The sequence below is a fragment of the Erythrolamprus reginae genome, chromosome 1, assembly GCF_031021105.1.
Source record: "Erythrolamprus reginae isolate rEryReg1 chromosome 1, rEryReg1.hap1, whole genome shotgun sequence".
Classification (NCBI taxonomy): domain Eukaryota; kingdom Metazoa; phylum Chordata; class Lepidosauria; order Squamata; family Dipsadidae; genus Erythrolamprus; species Erythrolamprus reginae.
In genome coordinates this window covers 97,873,301-97,891,912 of record NC_091950.1, presented here as the reverse complement: position 1 = coordinate 97,891,912, position 18,612 = coordinate 97,873,301, and the positions used below count along the sequence as shown (strand labels likewise).

Sequence of the window (18,612 nt, the reverse complement as noted above, 5' to 3'; positions counted from 1 at the left end):
AAACTTAATCGGTTCCGGCACGAGGTTCTTAAGGTGAAAAGTTTGTAAGACGAAACAATGTTTCCCATAGGAATCAATGGAAAAGCGATTAATGCGGGCAAGCCCAAAACTCACCCCTTTTGCCAGCCGAAGCGCCCGTTTTTGCGCTGCTGAGATTCCCCTGAGGCTCCCCTCCATGGGAAACCCTACCTCCAGACCTCTGTGTTTTTGCGATGCTGTGATTTCAGTGAGGCTCCCCTCATTGGGAAAACCCCACTTCTGGACTTCCGTTGCCAGTGAAGTGCCCGTTTTTGCACTGCTTGGATTCCCCTGCTGGGATTCCCATGCAGCATCACAAAAACACAGAAGTCCAGAGGTGGGGTTTCCCATGGAGGGGAGCCTCAGGGGAATCCCAGTCGCGCAAAAACGGGTGCTTCGCTGGCAACGGAAGTCTGGAGGCGGGGCATCCCAGCGGCGGCGGTGTTTGTAAGGTGAAAATAGTTTGTAAGAAGAGGCAAACAAATCTTAAACCCCGGGTTTGTATCTCGAAATGTTTGTATGATGAGGCGTTTGTAAGACGAGGTATCACTGTATAACTAAGACGCCCACTGCAATTTCAATGGAATTGCTGGGTTTATCTATGTAAACCTTGGAAAGCTGCTCCAAATTCTTTTCCAAGTCATCGTTGAACTTCAACTCCTGTCATCCCAATCCTGCACTGGCTGTTGTGACAGATGTTCAAACTAGTCGGTCTGGACTAGAGGATAGTAGAATGGAAAATCCTGGGCCATCATCTAATTTTACAGTGAAGTAAATTGGCTAACAATTGGGAATCACCCTCCCCCACATTCTGAGCAAGGCTCATTATCTCAGTCCTTTCCAAAGAGACATTAGGCAACTTTGATCTCTCTTTTTTCTTGTCTGCTGTGGCAAGGAGATCAGCACTGGACTGACACATTGATGCATGCTATAATGACTGCTTTTAAAGACAATGCACTAACGTGAACAAAAAGGAATGTGGAAAAGAAAAAGAGAATAGAAAAGCCCTCCAGTTCTTCCAAATCAACCAAGGTCTCCCACCCACCCCTAAAGTTCTGGCCATTAGACTTTCTTGGGTCTGCGTCCAACTTGATAGTAATAATAAATGCTGATAAGTACAAAGAGGGCTCGGCTGATGAGAAGAAATGTGGCTCCCATAGACACTTGGCCATTCTCAACCAAGGTGATTGAAGTCACTGAAAGAGAAAGGTGAGAGGTGAAGGCTAAAATAAGACAGCCCCACACTTACACCAAGCAAACTACCAATACATTAGCTGTCTTCTGTAATAGTGAGATTACAACAAAACCTAGTTTACTACATTCTTATTTAACAGAATGGCCATATTGCTTTTTGTTAAGTCATTACGGTTAAGTAGACCTATTTAACAATCGTGAAAAGAAGGTTATAGCTAAAACATGAAGAAGGCTGTCCCACAAATGTGCTTTTGAACATATATGTTGTCACGCTGAGAATTGCCAGCCACAGAGACATTCAGTAGTTAAAGAGTTAATGTGTGCCTTCCCTCTGATCACACCCATATTTACATCACATCCCACATAGTCACATCCGCCTGTTTACGTAGCAAGCATTCCACTCTGTACTCTTCTCTATGCAGCCATGTTCCAGCTGTTTTATAAGTGTCGCTCCTGGCACAATTTACTTTCTGTTTACTAAATAAAGTTTTGTTTACTTTGATTCCTGCCTGCCGAGTCTAATTAAAAATCCATCCCTCAACATATGTTTCTTGGTAGAAAGATACCTATAACTCAAATCTCTTTTAACTCTGTTAGATTATCTTTGCTTGAGATTGGGCTCTAAGTAGGGAGCCAGAACATTTTATGATGTTGCAAAAACCAGGGTTTATAGATATATAATTCATTGACAGTTTAGCAGTAGTAACCAGAATTGACTTTCACTGTATAAATTTTCCCTTTAGACCTGAAAATTCAAACCAAAAAAGATCAAATATTTTGCTTGGGATTCCAGTACATGTAGAAGCTTTTTAAATTTCACTGTATTTAACAGTTTTTTTTAAAATCAATTTGAAAGTTTAGTTTTCCCACTGACTTATGTTAAGAAAGCAATTTCCGAATATCTCAGAAAGTGCAAGATAGACTGGATTTCTGACTTCAGAATTTTTATCTTGTGACAACTGGCTATAAAAAGAGAAAAGACACATTTATCAGTTAGTGAAGGAATACAGAACAACAGAGTTTGAAAAGCAACTCCCTGCCTGCCCTGAAAGAAAAAAATGTTTGAAAAACAGAGGGAAGGCATAGGTTTTTTAAAATGAAATTAATCAAGCTTGTAAATTGCTTTGCTTTCAGAGCTTAGATGCTTCAGTGAATTGGGATGCAATAACTAGATGTTATCATTTTCATTTCAACACTTCTTTGTCAGCAAATATGAGTACTAATATCACTGTTGGTTTAAATTCCTGGTCTCTCAAAATAGTTAGGAAATATTTCTTTGGTTATTCAGTATTTATTTATTGGATTTCTATGCCGCCCCTCTCCAAAGACTCGGGGGTGGCTTACAATATATAAAAAACAATAAAAATATCCTAAATACAATTTTAAAGTTAAAACTAACTAATTTAAAACTCGAGTTCCTTCAAAATCAATATCTAGATCATAATATGACTGCCTCTTTTCACACACACATGCACACGTGGAGTGGGGGAGAGGGACAGAGAGATAGGGAGAGGGAGGAAGGGCGAGGGACAGAGAAGGAGAGGAGGAGAGACAGAGAGGGAGAGGGAGAAAAGGAGAGACAGAGAGAGAGATTTTGTTACTTCCTGTTTCCCAAAAGACCACTACTTACCCAGGAACTGTACTGCAAAGTAGCAAGCTTCGGTCAGTAGAGTCCAACGGATTATGACCTTCTCAGCTGTGTAGAGGGCATTCCACATGATGAGCGAGATGCCTATTGCAGATTGGAAGGGGAAAAAAAGAAGGATCAGAATAGCTGATTTAGGACAGGATAAGGAGAGCGGCAGGATATGACAGAGAAATACTGCCATTCATGTTGCTTGTAAACCAAAGCTTTATGAAAGGACAACTTCCAAATGTGAGCTACTGCAGATTCACAGGTACCATGATTTAAGCCCTCTGCCCTTTCATTTTGCAAATTTTGAAACTTGCCACAGCCAAAACTCATGAGTTTACTGTTAATTTGATCTATATAGGTTATGACCTATAAAGCCCTACATGGCATCGGACCAGAATACCTTCAGGACCGCCTTCTGCCGCACAAATCCCAGTGACAGATCAGGTCTCACAGAGTTGGCCTTCTCCAGGTCCCGTCGACAAAACAATGTTGTCTGGTGGGCTCCAAGAGAAGAGCCTTGTCTGTGGTGGCCCCAGCCCTCTGGAGTCAACTCCCCCCAGAGATCAGGACTGGCCCCACCCTCCTTATCTTTCGCAAATTACTGAAAACCCATCTATGGCGCCAGGCTTGGGGGATGTAACTGACCCTTAGCTGTTACACATGTTATGTGTGGTTTAATTGGATGGTATGACTGTTTTATAATGGGCTTTTATAATTGTTTTTAATATTAAATTTGTGCTCTGTATTTTGTTGTGAGCTGCTCCGAGCCTTTGGAGAGGGGCGGCATACAAGTCTAATAAATTATTATTATTATTATTATTATTATTATTATTATTATTATTATTATTATTATTAATTTGACACACAATCTACAGTACTGTCTTAACAAATTGTTTATCCCTTCAGTTTCTTCTCAACCACCTCCTTTTAATGTGCTAAAGCAAGTAATTTTAGTCCATGGTTTAACAAGGATATGCTTTATTTGAAAATGGATGTGACGTATTTTAAGCATTTATGATGTATCAGACTATTTTAATTATATATTAATTTAGAATTGTTCACTATCTGGTCATATTTTATCTTGTACATTTTGTTCTTTGTCTGCATTTCCTATTTGTATGTTCTTTTCCATTTTTATTTTATTATCTGTTTCCTTTCTCTACATGTGTGTAATTTTTTTTTCCTAATAGAATAGAACAGAACAGAATTCTTTATTGGCCAAGTGTAATTGGACACACAAGGAATTTGTCTTTGGTGCATATGCTCTCAGTGTACATAAAAGAAAAGATACAATTGGCAAGAATCATGAGGTTAAATACTTAATGATTGTCCTAAGGCAGTGTTTCCCAACCTTTTTTGAGCCGCGGCACATTATTTGTATTTTCAAAATCCTGGGGAACACTGAAAGGGGGGGGCGGGCTAAAGAAAAGTTTGGACAAAAAACCCTCTCTCTTCCTCCCTTTCGCTCTATTTCTCCCTCTTTCTCTCTTTTCCTTCCTTCCCTTCATTCTCTCTCTCCATCCCTCTTTCTTTCTTTCTTCCTCTCTTTTTTGCTCTCTTTCTCTCTCCCTCCTTCCCTTCCTCTATGTCTTTCTCTCTCCCGTGCTCTCTCACTCTGTCTCTCTTGCTATCTCTTTCTTGCTTTTTTCTCTCTCTCTTGCTCTCTCTCTCTCTTTCACTGTCTTGCTATATGTCTCTTTCTTTCTCTTTGCCTCTCTTGCTATCTCTCTTTCTCTCTCTGTCTCTCTTGCTATGTCTCTCTTTCTTTCTCTTTCTCTCTCTCTCTGTGCCTCTCTTGCTAAGTCTCTCTTTTTCTCTTGCTATGTCTCTCTTTCTTTTTCTCTCTCTCTGCCTCTCTTGCTATGTCTCTCTTTCTCTCTCTCTTTCTCTATCTCTCTTTCTCTGCCTCTCTTGCTGTCTCTCTTTCTTGCTCTGTCTCTCTTTCTCTGCCTCTCTTGCTATGTCTCTCTTTCTCTCTCTCTGCCTCTTATATGTCTCTCTTTCTCTCTCTCAGCTGACTGCAAGCGGGAGCCCTGACGGCGGCAGCTGGACGCGGTGCTGGACACCGTATATGCCAGGCACGCAGCGCCAGCATGTACGACGTCCAGCAGAACGTCCAACCGCCACCGTCAGGGCTCCCACTTGCAGTCAGCTGAGAGTGATCGAGCGAGCGATCCCTCTCGCCGCCGCCATCTCCCCCGACTGCCTGCGGCCGCTGCGGCCCCCCCCGCTCCCATCGGACACTTGCCGTCGACGAAAGAGGAGCTCCAGCTGGGCGGGGCGCTGCCGGTACTTCCGTCCTGGGGCTCCCGCTCACAGATGTCCCCCGCCTCCTGCTCGATGCTGCGGTTTTCGGCGCTCTCCTGCTGGGCCCCAAAGAAAGAAGGCGGGAAAAAGGTGCGAAGAATGGAGCTCTCCTTCTTCCTGCCTTCCTTCTTTGGGGCCCAGCAGGAGAGCGCCGAAAACCGCGGCATCGAGCAGGAGACAGCTGCGCGCGGGAGCCCCAGGACGGAAGTACCGGCAGCGCCCCGCCCAGCTGAAGCTTGGCGGCACACCTGGCCATGTCTCGCGGCACACCAGTGTGCCGCGGCACACCGGTTGGGAAACGCTGTCCTAAGGTACAAATAAGTAATCAGGAAACAATCAATATTAATATAAATCATAAGGAACAAGTTATAGTCCTGCAGTCATAAATGGGGGGAGATAGATGATAAGAATGATGAGAAGACTAATAATAATAGCAATGCAGCCTTAGTGAATAGTTTGACATTGGTGAGGGAACTATTCGTTTAGCAGTGATGGTGTTCGGGGAAAAACTGTTCTTGTGTCTAGTTGTCTTGGTGTGCAGTGATCTATAGCATCGAATGAAGATAGGAGTTGAAACAATTTATCAAAGTCAATCCTGGGCACTGCACTGCAATGAAGAAATGGGAAAAGGAGCGGCCATCATGAGGGAAGGGGGAAGAGCAGAGAAGGAAAGAGGGAAAGCAGCCCCCTCCCATCACACCTGCCATTTTGTTGCCCGTTTCTCTATTAGAAACATATAACATTGAAAATTGATGGCAGAAAAAGACCTCATGGTCCATCTAGTCTGCCCTTATACTATTTCCTGTATTTTATCTTAGGATGGATATATGTTTATTTAGGCATGTTTAAATTCAGTTACTGTGGATTTACCAACCACGTCTGCAGGAAGTTTGTTCCAAGCATCTACTACTCTTTCAGTAAAATAATATTTTCTCATGTTGCTTCTGATCTTTCCCCCAACTAACTTCAGATTGTGCCCCCTTGTCCTTGTGTTCATTTTCCTATTAAAAACACTTTCCTCCTGAACCTTATTTAACCCTTTAATGTATTTATTGCAATGCAGCGCAGCGTCCAGGATTCAGTTTGATGGTGTGTGGGGTGGGTGGGTGGGGGTAATTGGTTAGCCTGAGCAGGTGTGAACTGGCTGGATCCCACTACTGGCTCTGAGACTGGGAAAAATGGAAGGAAAAAGAAGTTCAGATGGACTTGAAGGATGAGGCAGGGGACAGATTGTCGTGGAGAAAAATCTATATATATTGTTGCTATGAATCAACATTGACTTGATGGTACAAATGGTAGATAATCAATCAACATAATCTATCCCATTCCTCACTAGGTTTGTGTGTCTGACACAGAAAAAAATCTTTATGCCTTGTTTTTGAATTGTCTGTGTACTTCAACAATCAATGGAAAGATAAATATAAGCAGTAAAATCCCTGCAGAAGCTCTAGAGATTACAGTGCATATATCACTAATTTACTTCCAGGAACTGCAGCTAAAGCAAAGGTAATGTTTTCCCATTAAACTGTTTGGGAACAATGTAGTATGTTGTCCCATAATCTAAACCTGTCCCCTTTGAAGTGGGAGAAAGAGAACGTACAATATTTGCTATAAAAATGAGGGTTCCTTCCAGCATAGCCAAGTTACCCTGTATTTTTATTTGCAGCCAGCAGATGCTGCTGCAGACTTTGAAAAAAGGATAAGGCAGGAAAAGTTATCCCACTGCACAAAGAACTCCCAGTGACCAGACTCAAATCTATTTTGATTTCATGCAACCATGCAAACCTTGAGCGAGACTTCTTATAGCTGTGCCCATACAGTCCCAACCTTATTTATAATTTCTCCCAGAAAGACAACAGGAATGTGAGCACAAAACAGCACTGGGTTGTGAATGCTAAAGAAAACTCATAGCCCTGAAGCAAATCATTTTAGACATCAAGCCAGCAGCTGTGGTTCAGCTTGGATAAATGCTTTCACATAAATAACCAAAATAAAAAACAAACAAACAAGCCATAGAAGCTATAGCTTATCCTTCTCCCTAACTAGATTAGTTTAATTTTATTCTACTTTATTGCACATGTCTGTAGGGTAGAGTTTGGATCTCTTTATTTGTTCGATTTATGTTCCATTTTCTCTGGAGTTGCTTACCGTTATGCGCACACTGTATATCTCCTCTAATTATATTGCCACAATGACAAGCTCATAAGAAAGCTTGTGCAGGGATGCAAAGCCAATTCCAAAGACATTATTGGCTGGCCAGGACTTGGGGCTCCTTTAACCAGGTTTTTAATCATTTAATTTACCCTGATAATTTTGGAGGGATTCCCATCACACACACAAATTTTAAATTTCTTTTTAAATTACTGTATATGTTTTATTTCACAATAAGAGCCGTGGTGGTGCAGAAGTTAGAAAGAAGCACTGCACACTAATTCACTGCTCACAGCCTAGAGTTCAAATCTCACCAGCTCAAGGTTGACTCAGCTTTTCATCCTTCTGAGGGTGGTAAAATGATGACCCTGATTGTTGGGGGAAATATGCTGACTCTGTTTACTGATAATACCAGGGGCCACTCTATAGTGTGGTAGCCAAAATGGAGCTGCACATGCAGTCCCATGTGACTGGCAGGCAGGCATGTGCACTTGCGCAAGATTTGCCTTCTACGCATGCACAGGAAGCCAAATCTCGCATGTGTGCAAGCATCCTCACATGAGATTTGGCTTCCTGCACATGAGCACACAAAGCTGCTGTGCACACAACCGCACCGGTAGCAGCGGCGACAGGGAAACCCTGCCTGAGTATATACTGTATTGTTTGGAGTATAAGATGCACCTTCCCCCCTTAAAAGATGGTGGAAATGTTGGTGCATCTTATATACCCAATACAGCCATTTTTGGCCTCCTGAATCCCGGCTCTGTCCCCATGTCCCATTTTTGCAAAAAAATAGGCCCATTTTTCACAAAAAATGAGATTCCCAGAGGATTTGGGAGGCCTGCAGAGTGCTCCTAGGGGCTGGGGGAGGGCAAAAATATCCTAGGGGCTTTTTTGCAAAAACGGTGTGTGTGTTTTTGCTCTCTGCAGGCCTCCCAAACCCTCTGTGCTCCCCATTTTTTCATAAAACAGGTGAAAACGGGCTGTTTTTGGCAAAAATGGGAGCATTTTTGCCTTCCCCGAGCTCACAGGAGCACTGCAGGCTTCCAAAACCCTCTCTGTGTACCCCATTTTTCACAAAAATGGGTGAAAAATGGGTGAGCTTTTGCAAAGAACAGGGTGTGCAAAGGATTTGGGAGGCCTGCAGAGTGTTCCTGGGGCTAGGGGAACGGAAAAATGGCTCAGTTTTTGCAAAACATTGGCCCTTTTTTGCAAAGATCAGGGCACACAGAGGGTTTGGGAGGCTTGCACAGTGCTCGTGGGGGCTCACAAGGACAAAAACTTGTTTTTCTTTGAAATCTTAGTGTGTCTTATACCCTATGCCTCTTATAGTCTGAAAAATATCCTAAGTCTAAGTACTATTGTTAATGTTAACTGACTAAATACACAGCGGATGTGTAAGAGAAATCAAGTACTGTATATGAGTGATTCTTTTTAAAAAAATAATAATAAATTTTATTGAAATTCTTAAAAGACATATGCAAAACACTTATATACTTAAAGTAATGAAACATAGAAAAAAGAAGTAATCATACAAAGATATAAAAAAGGAAAACAAAAAAAGAAAAACAGAAAAAAAGGGGGGAAGGAAAGGCACCAGCATGTGTATATACACTTGTGATTATAACTCTTGCTGTGCCACATGCTGGGACCTTTGAGTGATTCTTGAATGGGTAAAATAATGTTTTTTAAGGAAGCACTTTACAAGCATGTGTACATATGCATAGGCCTAAGTGTGCATGCCTGGATGGATTTTTTTTTAATGGAGGAAGGAAATTATTATTTTTATTTATTTATTGGATTTGTATGCCACCCCTCTCCCCAAACTCGGGGCGGCTAACAACAGTGGTAAAGCAACATGAACAATCCAATTAATAAAAACAACTAAAAAAACCTTATTATAAAAAACCAAACATACACACAAACATACCATGCATAACTTGTAATAACCTAGGGGGAAAGGATAACTTAACTTCCCCATGCCTGGCGACAAAGGTGGGTTTTAAGTAATTTGCGAAAGACAAGGAGGGTGGAGGCCGTTCTAATCTCTGGGGGGAGTTGGTTACAGAGGGCCGGAGCCGCCACAGAGAAGGCTCTTCCCCTGGGGCCCGCCAAAAGACATTGTTTGGTCGACGGGACCCAGAGAAGGCCAACTCTGTGGGACCTTATCGGCTGCTGGGATTCGTGCGGTAGAAGGCGGTTCCGGATGTATTCTTGCCCAATGCCATGTAGGGCTTTAAAGGTCATTACCAACACTGGTAATGACTGGACTTTAATCAAGTGGCCTTGCCAAGAATAGAATCTTGCTCCACAGAATTTCAAAATGAAATTTTACATCATTTGATAAAATTACAGTTTTTAAATGATCGTTTAGTGCTCTCACAAATGCATGATTGGGCTCCAGAACGATATAATCCAAGAAGAGTTTCATTCACAGTTTATTGATACTCTGGTGCAGGTGGAGGTTCTTACTTACTGCCGCTACTAGTGCAATGCACACACAATTTTGCGTTGCTGGCATGCACATGTGCATGAAGCAAAATCTTGTGAGAGGACGTACGCACACCCGAGATTTCAGCGATATTTTTGCTTCTGTGCATGCGCAGAAGCATAAAATAGCCAAAATTACATGTTTGTGCATGTTCCCTCCATTTTTGCTACAGCTCCATTTTTGCTACCGGTGCACATTGCAGCGCATAGCGGGTAGCAACCTGATACTGCTCTGGTGTAAATAAAGCATCATAATAGCTTTGGGACTGATTAGGAGGTGGTGAAATCATGATGAATAATCTCTGTGCTACTGTAACTTGACATTTAATTATTCTAACATCCTATTTTTATTTTTATTTATTTATTTTATTTGTCATACAAATATAGTATTGTATTGTAGTATGTTTAACATAATGTAAGTATAAAGTAGAGATAGAAAAGATAAAAAAGAGATTAGGACAGGAACGGTAGGCACAAAGGTGCACTTATGCGCACCCCTTACCCTATGTGTCTAGCAAATCCCAATTTTGCATTTTTTTTCCCTTATCACCTTTTTTTTGCTCTTATCACCCTTTTGGTCTCCCCCCCCCTTATCACCTTGAGGTTCGACTACTGCAATGCTCTCTATATGGGACTGCCTTTGAAGAGTGTTCTGAAACTTCAAATTGTCCAAAATGCAGCCACACTAGCTGTTTTGGGCCTTTCAAAATATGCCCACATCTGTCTATCACTCCCCGGACACAATTCAAAGTGTTGGTTGTGACCTATAAAGCCCTGCATGGCATAGGACCAGATTATCTCTGAGACCGCCTTCTGCCGCACGAATCCCAGCATCCGGTTAGGTCCCACAGAGTTGGTCTCCTCAAGGTCCCATCAACCGGACAATGCTGGCTGACGGGGCCTAGGGGAAGAGCCTTGTTTGGGGGGGGGGGCGGCCCTCTGGAATCAACTCCCCCCAGAGATTCACACTGCCCCCACCCTCCTTGACTTCTGTAAGAATTTGAAAACAAATTTATGTCGCCAGGCTTGGGGTCATTAAACCCCAGCTTCTGCCCCATGAATGTATTTGGTGTGATAGCATATATGTGACTTTTTGATTTTAAATTGTTAGACAATTTTTAAATTTAATTATTCTATTAATTGGCCTGGAAATGTTTTACTTATTTTATCTTTTACCCAAATGTTGTAAGCCGCTCTGAGTCCACGAAGTGGGGCGGCATATAAGTCCAATTAATAAATAAATAATAAATAAATAAAATAAATTTCAGCAACACAAACCTATGACACCCTTTGTGAATGAGGTCTTACTTCCATGGCTTTCTCTCAGAGTGACAAACATACACAGAGATACACAAGCACAAAATTGTAATGCTGGAGTCATATTGTGACATCAGAGCTAGCAATTTGAATCCATCAACAGAGAAGTAATACCACTGAAATTAATTGATTCATATATCAAATGTGGCATGTAAGTAAATAACCCTGCCTTGGAATCAACACGTTTTTTTCATCATTCAAACAGCATAATTTTCTGTGTGTCTGAGAAATGGCATTACAGGATCACACAATATTACTTGCAAAGTTTGGGTAAAAAGAAAGAAAAAATATGGCTAATTCCACTTGTCAAGCGAGCTAGTTTCATGCCTAGTTTCCCAAATACATTTTTGCTTTGGCACTGAACGTAAATTAAAACGAAATAATTTAAAAACTCTTGGAGCATCATTACAAATGAAATTTATAATGACATATTACCGTCTCAAAACAGCACATTTCCATGTGCGGGAAACTTTGTATCTCAGTGGGCAAATTATAACAGTGCAATTTCAGTATCATTATTCTTAGATGACCGCGATGATGGAGATTTATTCTACCCCTAGGGACTCAAGACAATTAACAACATTACAGGTCCTGATTCTTATTTACAATACCATCTTTCCTCAGCCTGTTAAATGACTTCAAAGCCCAACTTGATTGCACAGTATGTGTTCCTTCCTCTGGGCAAAATTGGAAGAAACTTTATGAAGATCAACAGTAAACATTCCATTAATTTACCTCTTGTCCAATGACAAGTGATTAAAAAAGTTATAATCCCAAATCACCTAGGGCTTAGTTTCAAGTTTGGCAATTTCTATGCAAAGACACTACACGCTTCATTCTCCTTCCATCCTAGGAAATAAACCTCCACTCTTCTAGGCAGTATTTTATGTATGTCCATAATGGACCCTGCTTATTGCCATCGTATGAATGACTCAATGTTACAACCTCTTTGGCAGCAATTGTTAAGTGAATACCTCAGTCATTAAGAGAACCAATGTTATGCCTGGATGTGGTTTTGCAAAAAACAAACAAACAAATGTTGGTTTTCAGTAAAACTATTGCAAAATGCATTGTGTGGCCATAGGACTCTGCTTTGAAACTTCAAACGATCGCTAAGCAACCAGTCCCAAATCAAGGAGTACCTGTATAGTGTTTACTCAGCTATTCCCAATGGACTAGACCAGGATATATATTTGATATGATTTTTTTAACGATAAATACATTTGTAAAATAATGATCAGATTTTATTAATTTCCATTTTTTTAATATGAAATGCACCTATTTAACATAACAAATTCATAAATGCTTATTTAACCATAACAAAAACTTTAAAGGTTGTTCAATTGTAACAAAATTATTAAAGGTAGTGTAATTATTACAAAATAATTGAACCTTATTTGATGGTGGCTTGCTGATGTTGCTGGGAAAGTCAGTCCCATATTCCAGAGCTGTAGCTTTAGTCCCTCCCCTCTCCTCCCTTCCCCTCTCCTCCCTTCCCTTCCCCTCTCCTCCCTCCCCCTCTCCTCCCTTCCCTTCCCTTCCTTTCCTTTCCTTTCCTCTCCTTTCCTCTCTTCTTTTTCCTTTCCTTTATTCTTCCTGGACTGGATTAATTGCTCTCGGCCAGATATGTCCCAGGGGCTAAGATTTCTCCACGGATCACCAAAATTCTCTCATCACCAGTGGACCACAGATCACAGGTTGGTAACCTGTGGACTAGACCACATCAACATCTGGGTGTATATCTCATGTATTACTTACTAAGTAAAGCTCCACCATAGAGACGGATAGGCATTTTACTGTTGACTACCTCTTCCTTAAAGACAGCATCATAGATTTGATCTGGAAAGGTAAGAGCCTGTAAGAAAAAAAAACAAATTTCAGTTTTTTAAAAAATCCCCTCCTGTAACTGAAATACACTGCTCAAAAAAAATAAATGGAACACTTAAAAAACAGAATATAACTTCAAGTAAATCAAACTTCTGTGAAATCAAACTGTCCACTTAGGAAGCAACACTGATTGATAGTCAATTTCATATGCTGTTGTGCAAATGGAATAGTTGTGCAGATGAAATATTCAATGAGAATACAGTGATCCCCCGATCATTGCGAGGGTTCCGTTCCAGGACCCCTTGCAATGATCGGTTTTGCGCGAAGTAGTGCTGCGGAAGTAAAAACACCATCTGCGCATGCGCAGATGGTGTTTTTACTTCCCAGCAGCGAGGAGCCGAAGATTGGGGTTTTCCCCCCGCCCACGCAAACTCCTCGCTGCTGCCGCGCCTGCCGCTCACCCACCCTTCGCCCGGCCACCCGCCGTTCGCTCGCTGCTCGCCCGGCCACCCGGGTTCGTTTGGCTTCGGGACATGCCGGCGGCGACGTTTTAAAACAGCTGTGCGGCTTCCCAACTGAGTCCCGAAGTCAAAGGCAAACTTCGGGACTCAGTTGGGAAGCCGCGCGGCTGTTTTAAAACATCGCTGCCGGCATGTCCCGAAGCCAAACGAACCCGAGTGGCCGGGCGAGCAGCGAGCGAACGGCGGGTGGCCGGGCGAAGGGCGGGCAAGCGGCGAACGGCGGGCGAGCCGGGCGAACGGCGGGCGAACGGCGGGTGGCCGGGCGAAGGGCGGGCGAGCAGCGAGCGGCGGGCGAGCCTGGCGAACGGCGGGCGAACGGTGGGTGGCCGGGCGAACGACGGGCGAGCGGCGAACGGCGGGTGGGCGGGCGAGCGGCGAACGGCGGGTGGGCGGGCGAACGGTGGGCGAGCGGGTGCTGGGGGGGGGCTTCGCCCTCCCGCCAGCAAGAGGGGGAAGACCCAGGGAAGCCGCCCAGCAGCTGATCTGCCTGGCGCCATCTACGCATGCGTGCCCATAGAAAAAAAGGGCGCGCATGCGCAGATGGTGTTTTTACTTCCGGGTTCAAAAATCGCCATATAGCCATTTCGCAATGATCGGGCTCGCAATACCCGGGGGATCACTGTATTTTATTCATTCAGATCTAGGATGTGTTATTTGAGTGTTCCCTTTATTTTTTGAGCAGTATATTTAGTCTCCAAAGAAAAGGATTTTTTCTGAAATTAGAAATCAAATATAATTAAATATGTTGCAGACAGATGTCAATGCTCACAAAGAGAAGTTTACTTGGATCACTGTTTCATCCATACAAGTGAACAGCGGTTGCAGACTGTAGTGGCAAAAGACAGAGGGAAGCTATAAAAAGCTACTAAAACATGTAATTTTGTTCTTTTATATGACAACTGCAATGAAATTACTATACACTCAAATGTGGAAAATTTTGAGGAATGATCAGTGAAGAAAATAGAGCTTGCAGAAATGGCTAAATCAACTCCTTTAATTATAGGAAGAACCATTATCTACTTTTATGACTGTAAACCCTCTATTGAATGAAACAAAAAAAAATGCATTATAAATTGTGGATTAGGAAAAAAATTGGCTAAAAGAAAAAAGTGAGGTTTTGTTGTAATTATAGATATAATTTTGTAATTATATTTATATTTTGCTGCATATCTCTTTTATGTTCTTTATTAGCTTATTTTAGTTTCATTACAACTTTTAATAACAATTATATGGAAAAAAAGAAGAAAGAAAGCCCAATTTTTATTTTAGAGAAACAAGAGCTGGGAGAGTTTAGATAATCCTGTTTATTGTAGCAATCTCGGTTAAAATATCCCAACATACATTATTACTGTCTTGCTTCCAATATTTTCTAATGAAGAAAAGCCTGCCACGTCTCTGGTTTTTTTGATTCCACAATCAAACTGTTGATTACTGTCAGGGCTTGTTTTCCTGTAAGCTAACTTCATTATTCCATAGCCTGCACTTTGTTATGAGATGCCAGGCCTTGACTATCTTCTACAGCAGTGTTTCCCAACCTTGGCAACTTGAAGATATTTGGACTTCAAATCCCAGAATTCGCTGGCTGGGAGTTACAGTCCAAATACAGTATCTTCAAGTTGTATCATGTCCTGTGCTGTAGAAGATAGCCCCGCCCAATGAATGAATGAATGAATGAATGTAGGATGTATGACATATGAATCTATTTAGTTTTTAACTGTGGGTTTTTTAGAATGCAATTTTATATAGATTTTTAATATGTTGTAAGCTGCCCTGAGTCTCAGAAGGGCAGCATAGAAAATGAATGAATGAATGAATGAGAATGAATGAATGAATGAATGAATGAATGAATCATTTAGTCCTTGATTTCTGGCAACAGTTGGGACTAGAATTTCTATTGCCAAGCAAGGTGGTTGTTTATAAAGAAGTTAATGAATCCAGCTGAATCAGTCATCTGATTCAGCAGTGTGTGCTTCTAGAAATTAATTATCTGCAACAAAATCGGATAAGTTTCATTCTGTTAGTACAGACTATTTTTTTATCATATCAATATTGTTTTAATTTTTTTTGCACTTTTTTCTTCTAGGGCAGGAGTTCCCAACCTCTGGGCCGAGGTCCACTACTGGGCCGAGGTCCACTACTGGGCCGAGGTCCACTACTGGGCCGAGGTCCACTACTGGGCCGAGGTCCACTACTGGGCCGAGGTCTGTTCTGAACCGGACTGCACAAGTGGTAGCTGAGTGTGTACACATGTGCACAGCTTCATTTGCATGGGTGGAGGGCAGTTGTGCCTGCCACTCACATGGTACAATTCCTTCTCTCCCCCTCCCCCACTAGGTCACCAAGTCAGAAAGCCTGGGAACCATTGTTCTAGAGCAGAGGTAGGCAAAGTTGGCTCTTCTATGACATATGGACTTCAACTCCCAGAATTCCTGAGCTAGCATGATTGGCTCAGGAATTCTGGGAGTTGAGGTCCACATGTCATAGAAGAACTAACTTTGCCTACCCCTGTTCTAGGGTATTAGGTATCCAACTCAAGTTTATGACACGTGGAAATCTGATACAACTTGAATGTAATCTTTTTATTAGTTCACATTGGTAATGAAAGCTAATGAGTCAAGGACCACTTTCTATCTCTCCAGTACGACGAGAAAACATTGATGAACAAATGGTCAAGGGACTGAATCTGAGGACAGAATTTTTACAGATTTCACTGTAGTTTTATAAATTGCCAAGAACAGAATGCTAATCATGTCTAGGCACATATGTTCCCAGTCTTCATCTGAAAATGTTTCCCATACTTACCATGATGGCAACCCCAGAGAATATGATGGCTGAGACAAACTGCCAAACCCTGCAAGTTCAAATGGGAAAAAAAAGTTAAATATCACATTTCCTCCAGTCAGCAATAAATGAAAAAAATAGTTACTTCTGCTTCTGCAAAAGGAGTCATCTGAGCAATTCCTATTGACAAGAGAATGTGAAATAAAACTGGGTATAAAAGAGAACAAATAAGTAATTTCAAAACACCAGGAAGTCCAGAAAGAGCATGTAAATGCTAATTGCCTATCATTAATATCATCCAAACATTGCTAATGAGATTTTATTTGGAAAATAGGATGTTCCAGCTAATAAGAGAAATTTTACAAAATATTTACAAGTTTAAGTTTGTTAATGAACTGTTTTCAGCTGGCTGTGCCATTTCAAGAAGAGACTCCTATAGGGATATTAACATAAAAATTAACACCTCCTGTAAGGAATTTGTCTCTTTGTTGGCTAGCAGAACTCTGCTATATTTTTATAAACCCCAGCAGTCCTCCAGGTTTATTGAATTGTAAGTTCTATCATTCTATGAACAACAATAAACAACAGCACAGAGATTTTAATACCGCAGGCAACCCTTTGTGATCGCCCTGTTTAAAGCTTTCCAAAGGTGCATGCAAAAAATTAGGCACTCCTGCTTAAATTGTATTCCTTGAGCGAAGAGAAGCTACAAAGTTAAATTTGAGATATTTTTGGTTAGTTGAATACATACTTACTATTGATGTGTAGCTGTTTATAAATTTAGAACAGTGACTGCAGCCGGTTTAGACTTTGTAAAACTTTTTAGCCAGTACTTAATAACACCTCCTTTGGGAGAAATAACAGCTTCTAAACGTTTCCTCTTTAGTCAGTTACAAGTGTTACAATTCTTGATTTTGGCTATTTTTCCACTCTTCCTTGAAGAACTCTTCTCACTCAATCCTTCCATTTCCAGATTACAAAGGTTATTTTTTGCAGATAACTGTACACAATTGTATTGTGGAACACACCCAGGCCTGTCTTAACGCACTTGCCCATGGTCCCATGAGCATGGGGGAACCCATACTAACCGGTGTATGTTAGCCATTCAATGCACTTTATATCATATAAATATTGCAACATATTCATTATATTTTACTGCATTTTTAAATTAATACTAACATGAAAACATATGTTCAATTTTATTGACCATTTACATTTGTATTCCTGTGAATAGTTGTCATAGGGATCCCAGTACACTACTTTGTCCAGGACCCATAATGCTGTTAAGAGGGTCTTGCGCACACCTTTTCCAACAATGGACTGTTGCTCTGGATTAACATCACCCTCCTAATACAGTGATACCTTGTCTTACAAACTTAATTGGTTCCAGGACGAGGTTCTTAAGGTGAAAAGTTTGTAAGACGAAATAATGTTTCCCATAGGAATCAATGGAAAAGCAATTAATGCGTGCAAGCCCAAAATTCACCCCTTTTGCCAGCCGAAGCGCCTTTTTTTGCACTGCTGGGATTCCCCTGATCGCAGCATCACAAAAACACAGAGGTCCGGAGGTCGGGTTTTGAGGACTTTGGTGTTTTTGCAATGCTGTGATTTCACTGATGCTCCCTTCACTGGGAAACCCCACCTCTGGACTTCTATTGCCAGCAAAGCACCCTTTTTTGCGCTGCTGGGATTCCCCTGCAGCATCACAAAAACACGGAGGTCCGGAGGTGGGGTTTCCCATGGAGGGGAGCCTCAGAGGAATCCCAGCAGTGAAAAAACGGGTGCTTCGCTGGCAACGGAAGTCTGGAGGCGGGGCATCCCAGCGGCAGCGGTGGGTTTGTAAGATGAAAATAGTTTGTAAGAAGAGGCAAAAAAATCTTAAACCCTGGGTTTGTATCTCGAAAAGTTTGTATGACGAGGCGTTTGTAAGACAAGGTATCACTGTACTTGTAAGTTGCTGCCACATAAATATGTCTTTAATGCTCAGTATACAGTATATGGGATTTTAGTAGTAATTTTTAATTAATTAGATTTGTTGTCGTGTTGTTTTTTGTATTCTATGAGCTGCCCCGAGTCTTCGGAGAAGGGCGGCATATAAATGTAATAAAATAATTAAAATAATAATAATTTAAAACAAACAGAAATCTAAAAATAACCTTTGCCTCTCTCTCAAATTTCTTGCACTGCATGGGATGAGGTGCTGCCTCAGTGAGGTTGCTCTTTTTCTGGTTGCTCCTGAGCTGCAGGCCAAATTCTAAGACTTGACCTTCAGCTTTTGAGCTCTTGGCTGAGGTCCCAAGCCAAGCTCCAGGCAGAAATCCCACCAAGATTTGCTGTTTACCGTAGCTTGTGGTCCTTGGCTTTTGGGAA

At 41.6% G+C, this 18,612-nt stretch overlaps 1 protein-coding gene across 1 annotated transcript in view; it reads right to left on the bottom strand.

Annotated features, from left to right (window-relative positions):
- Window positions 1-424: 424 nt before the first annotated feature.
- TP53I11 (tumor protein p53 inducible protein 11) overlaps window positions 425-18,612 on the bottom strand; it is a 96,795-nt gene continuing 78,607 nt past the window's right edge. Inside the window, exons 4-7 of the mRNA XM_070734848.1 lie at window positions 16,264-16,312; window positions 12,872-12,968; window positions 2,843-2,944; window positions 425-1,214 (exon numbers count right to left, since the gene is read on the bottom strand). Coding sequence (XP_070590949.1) covers window positions 1,081-1,214; window positions 2,843-2,944; window positions 12,872-12,968; window positions 16,264-16,312 — 382 coding nt within the window. The 3' untranslated portion in view covers window positions 425-1,080. The remainder of the gene's footprint in view (window positions 1,215-2,842; window positions 2,945-12,871; window positions 12,969-16,263; window positions 16,313-18,612) is intronic.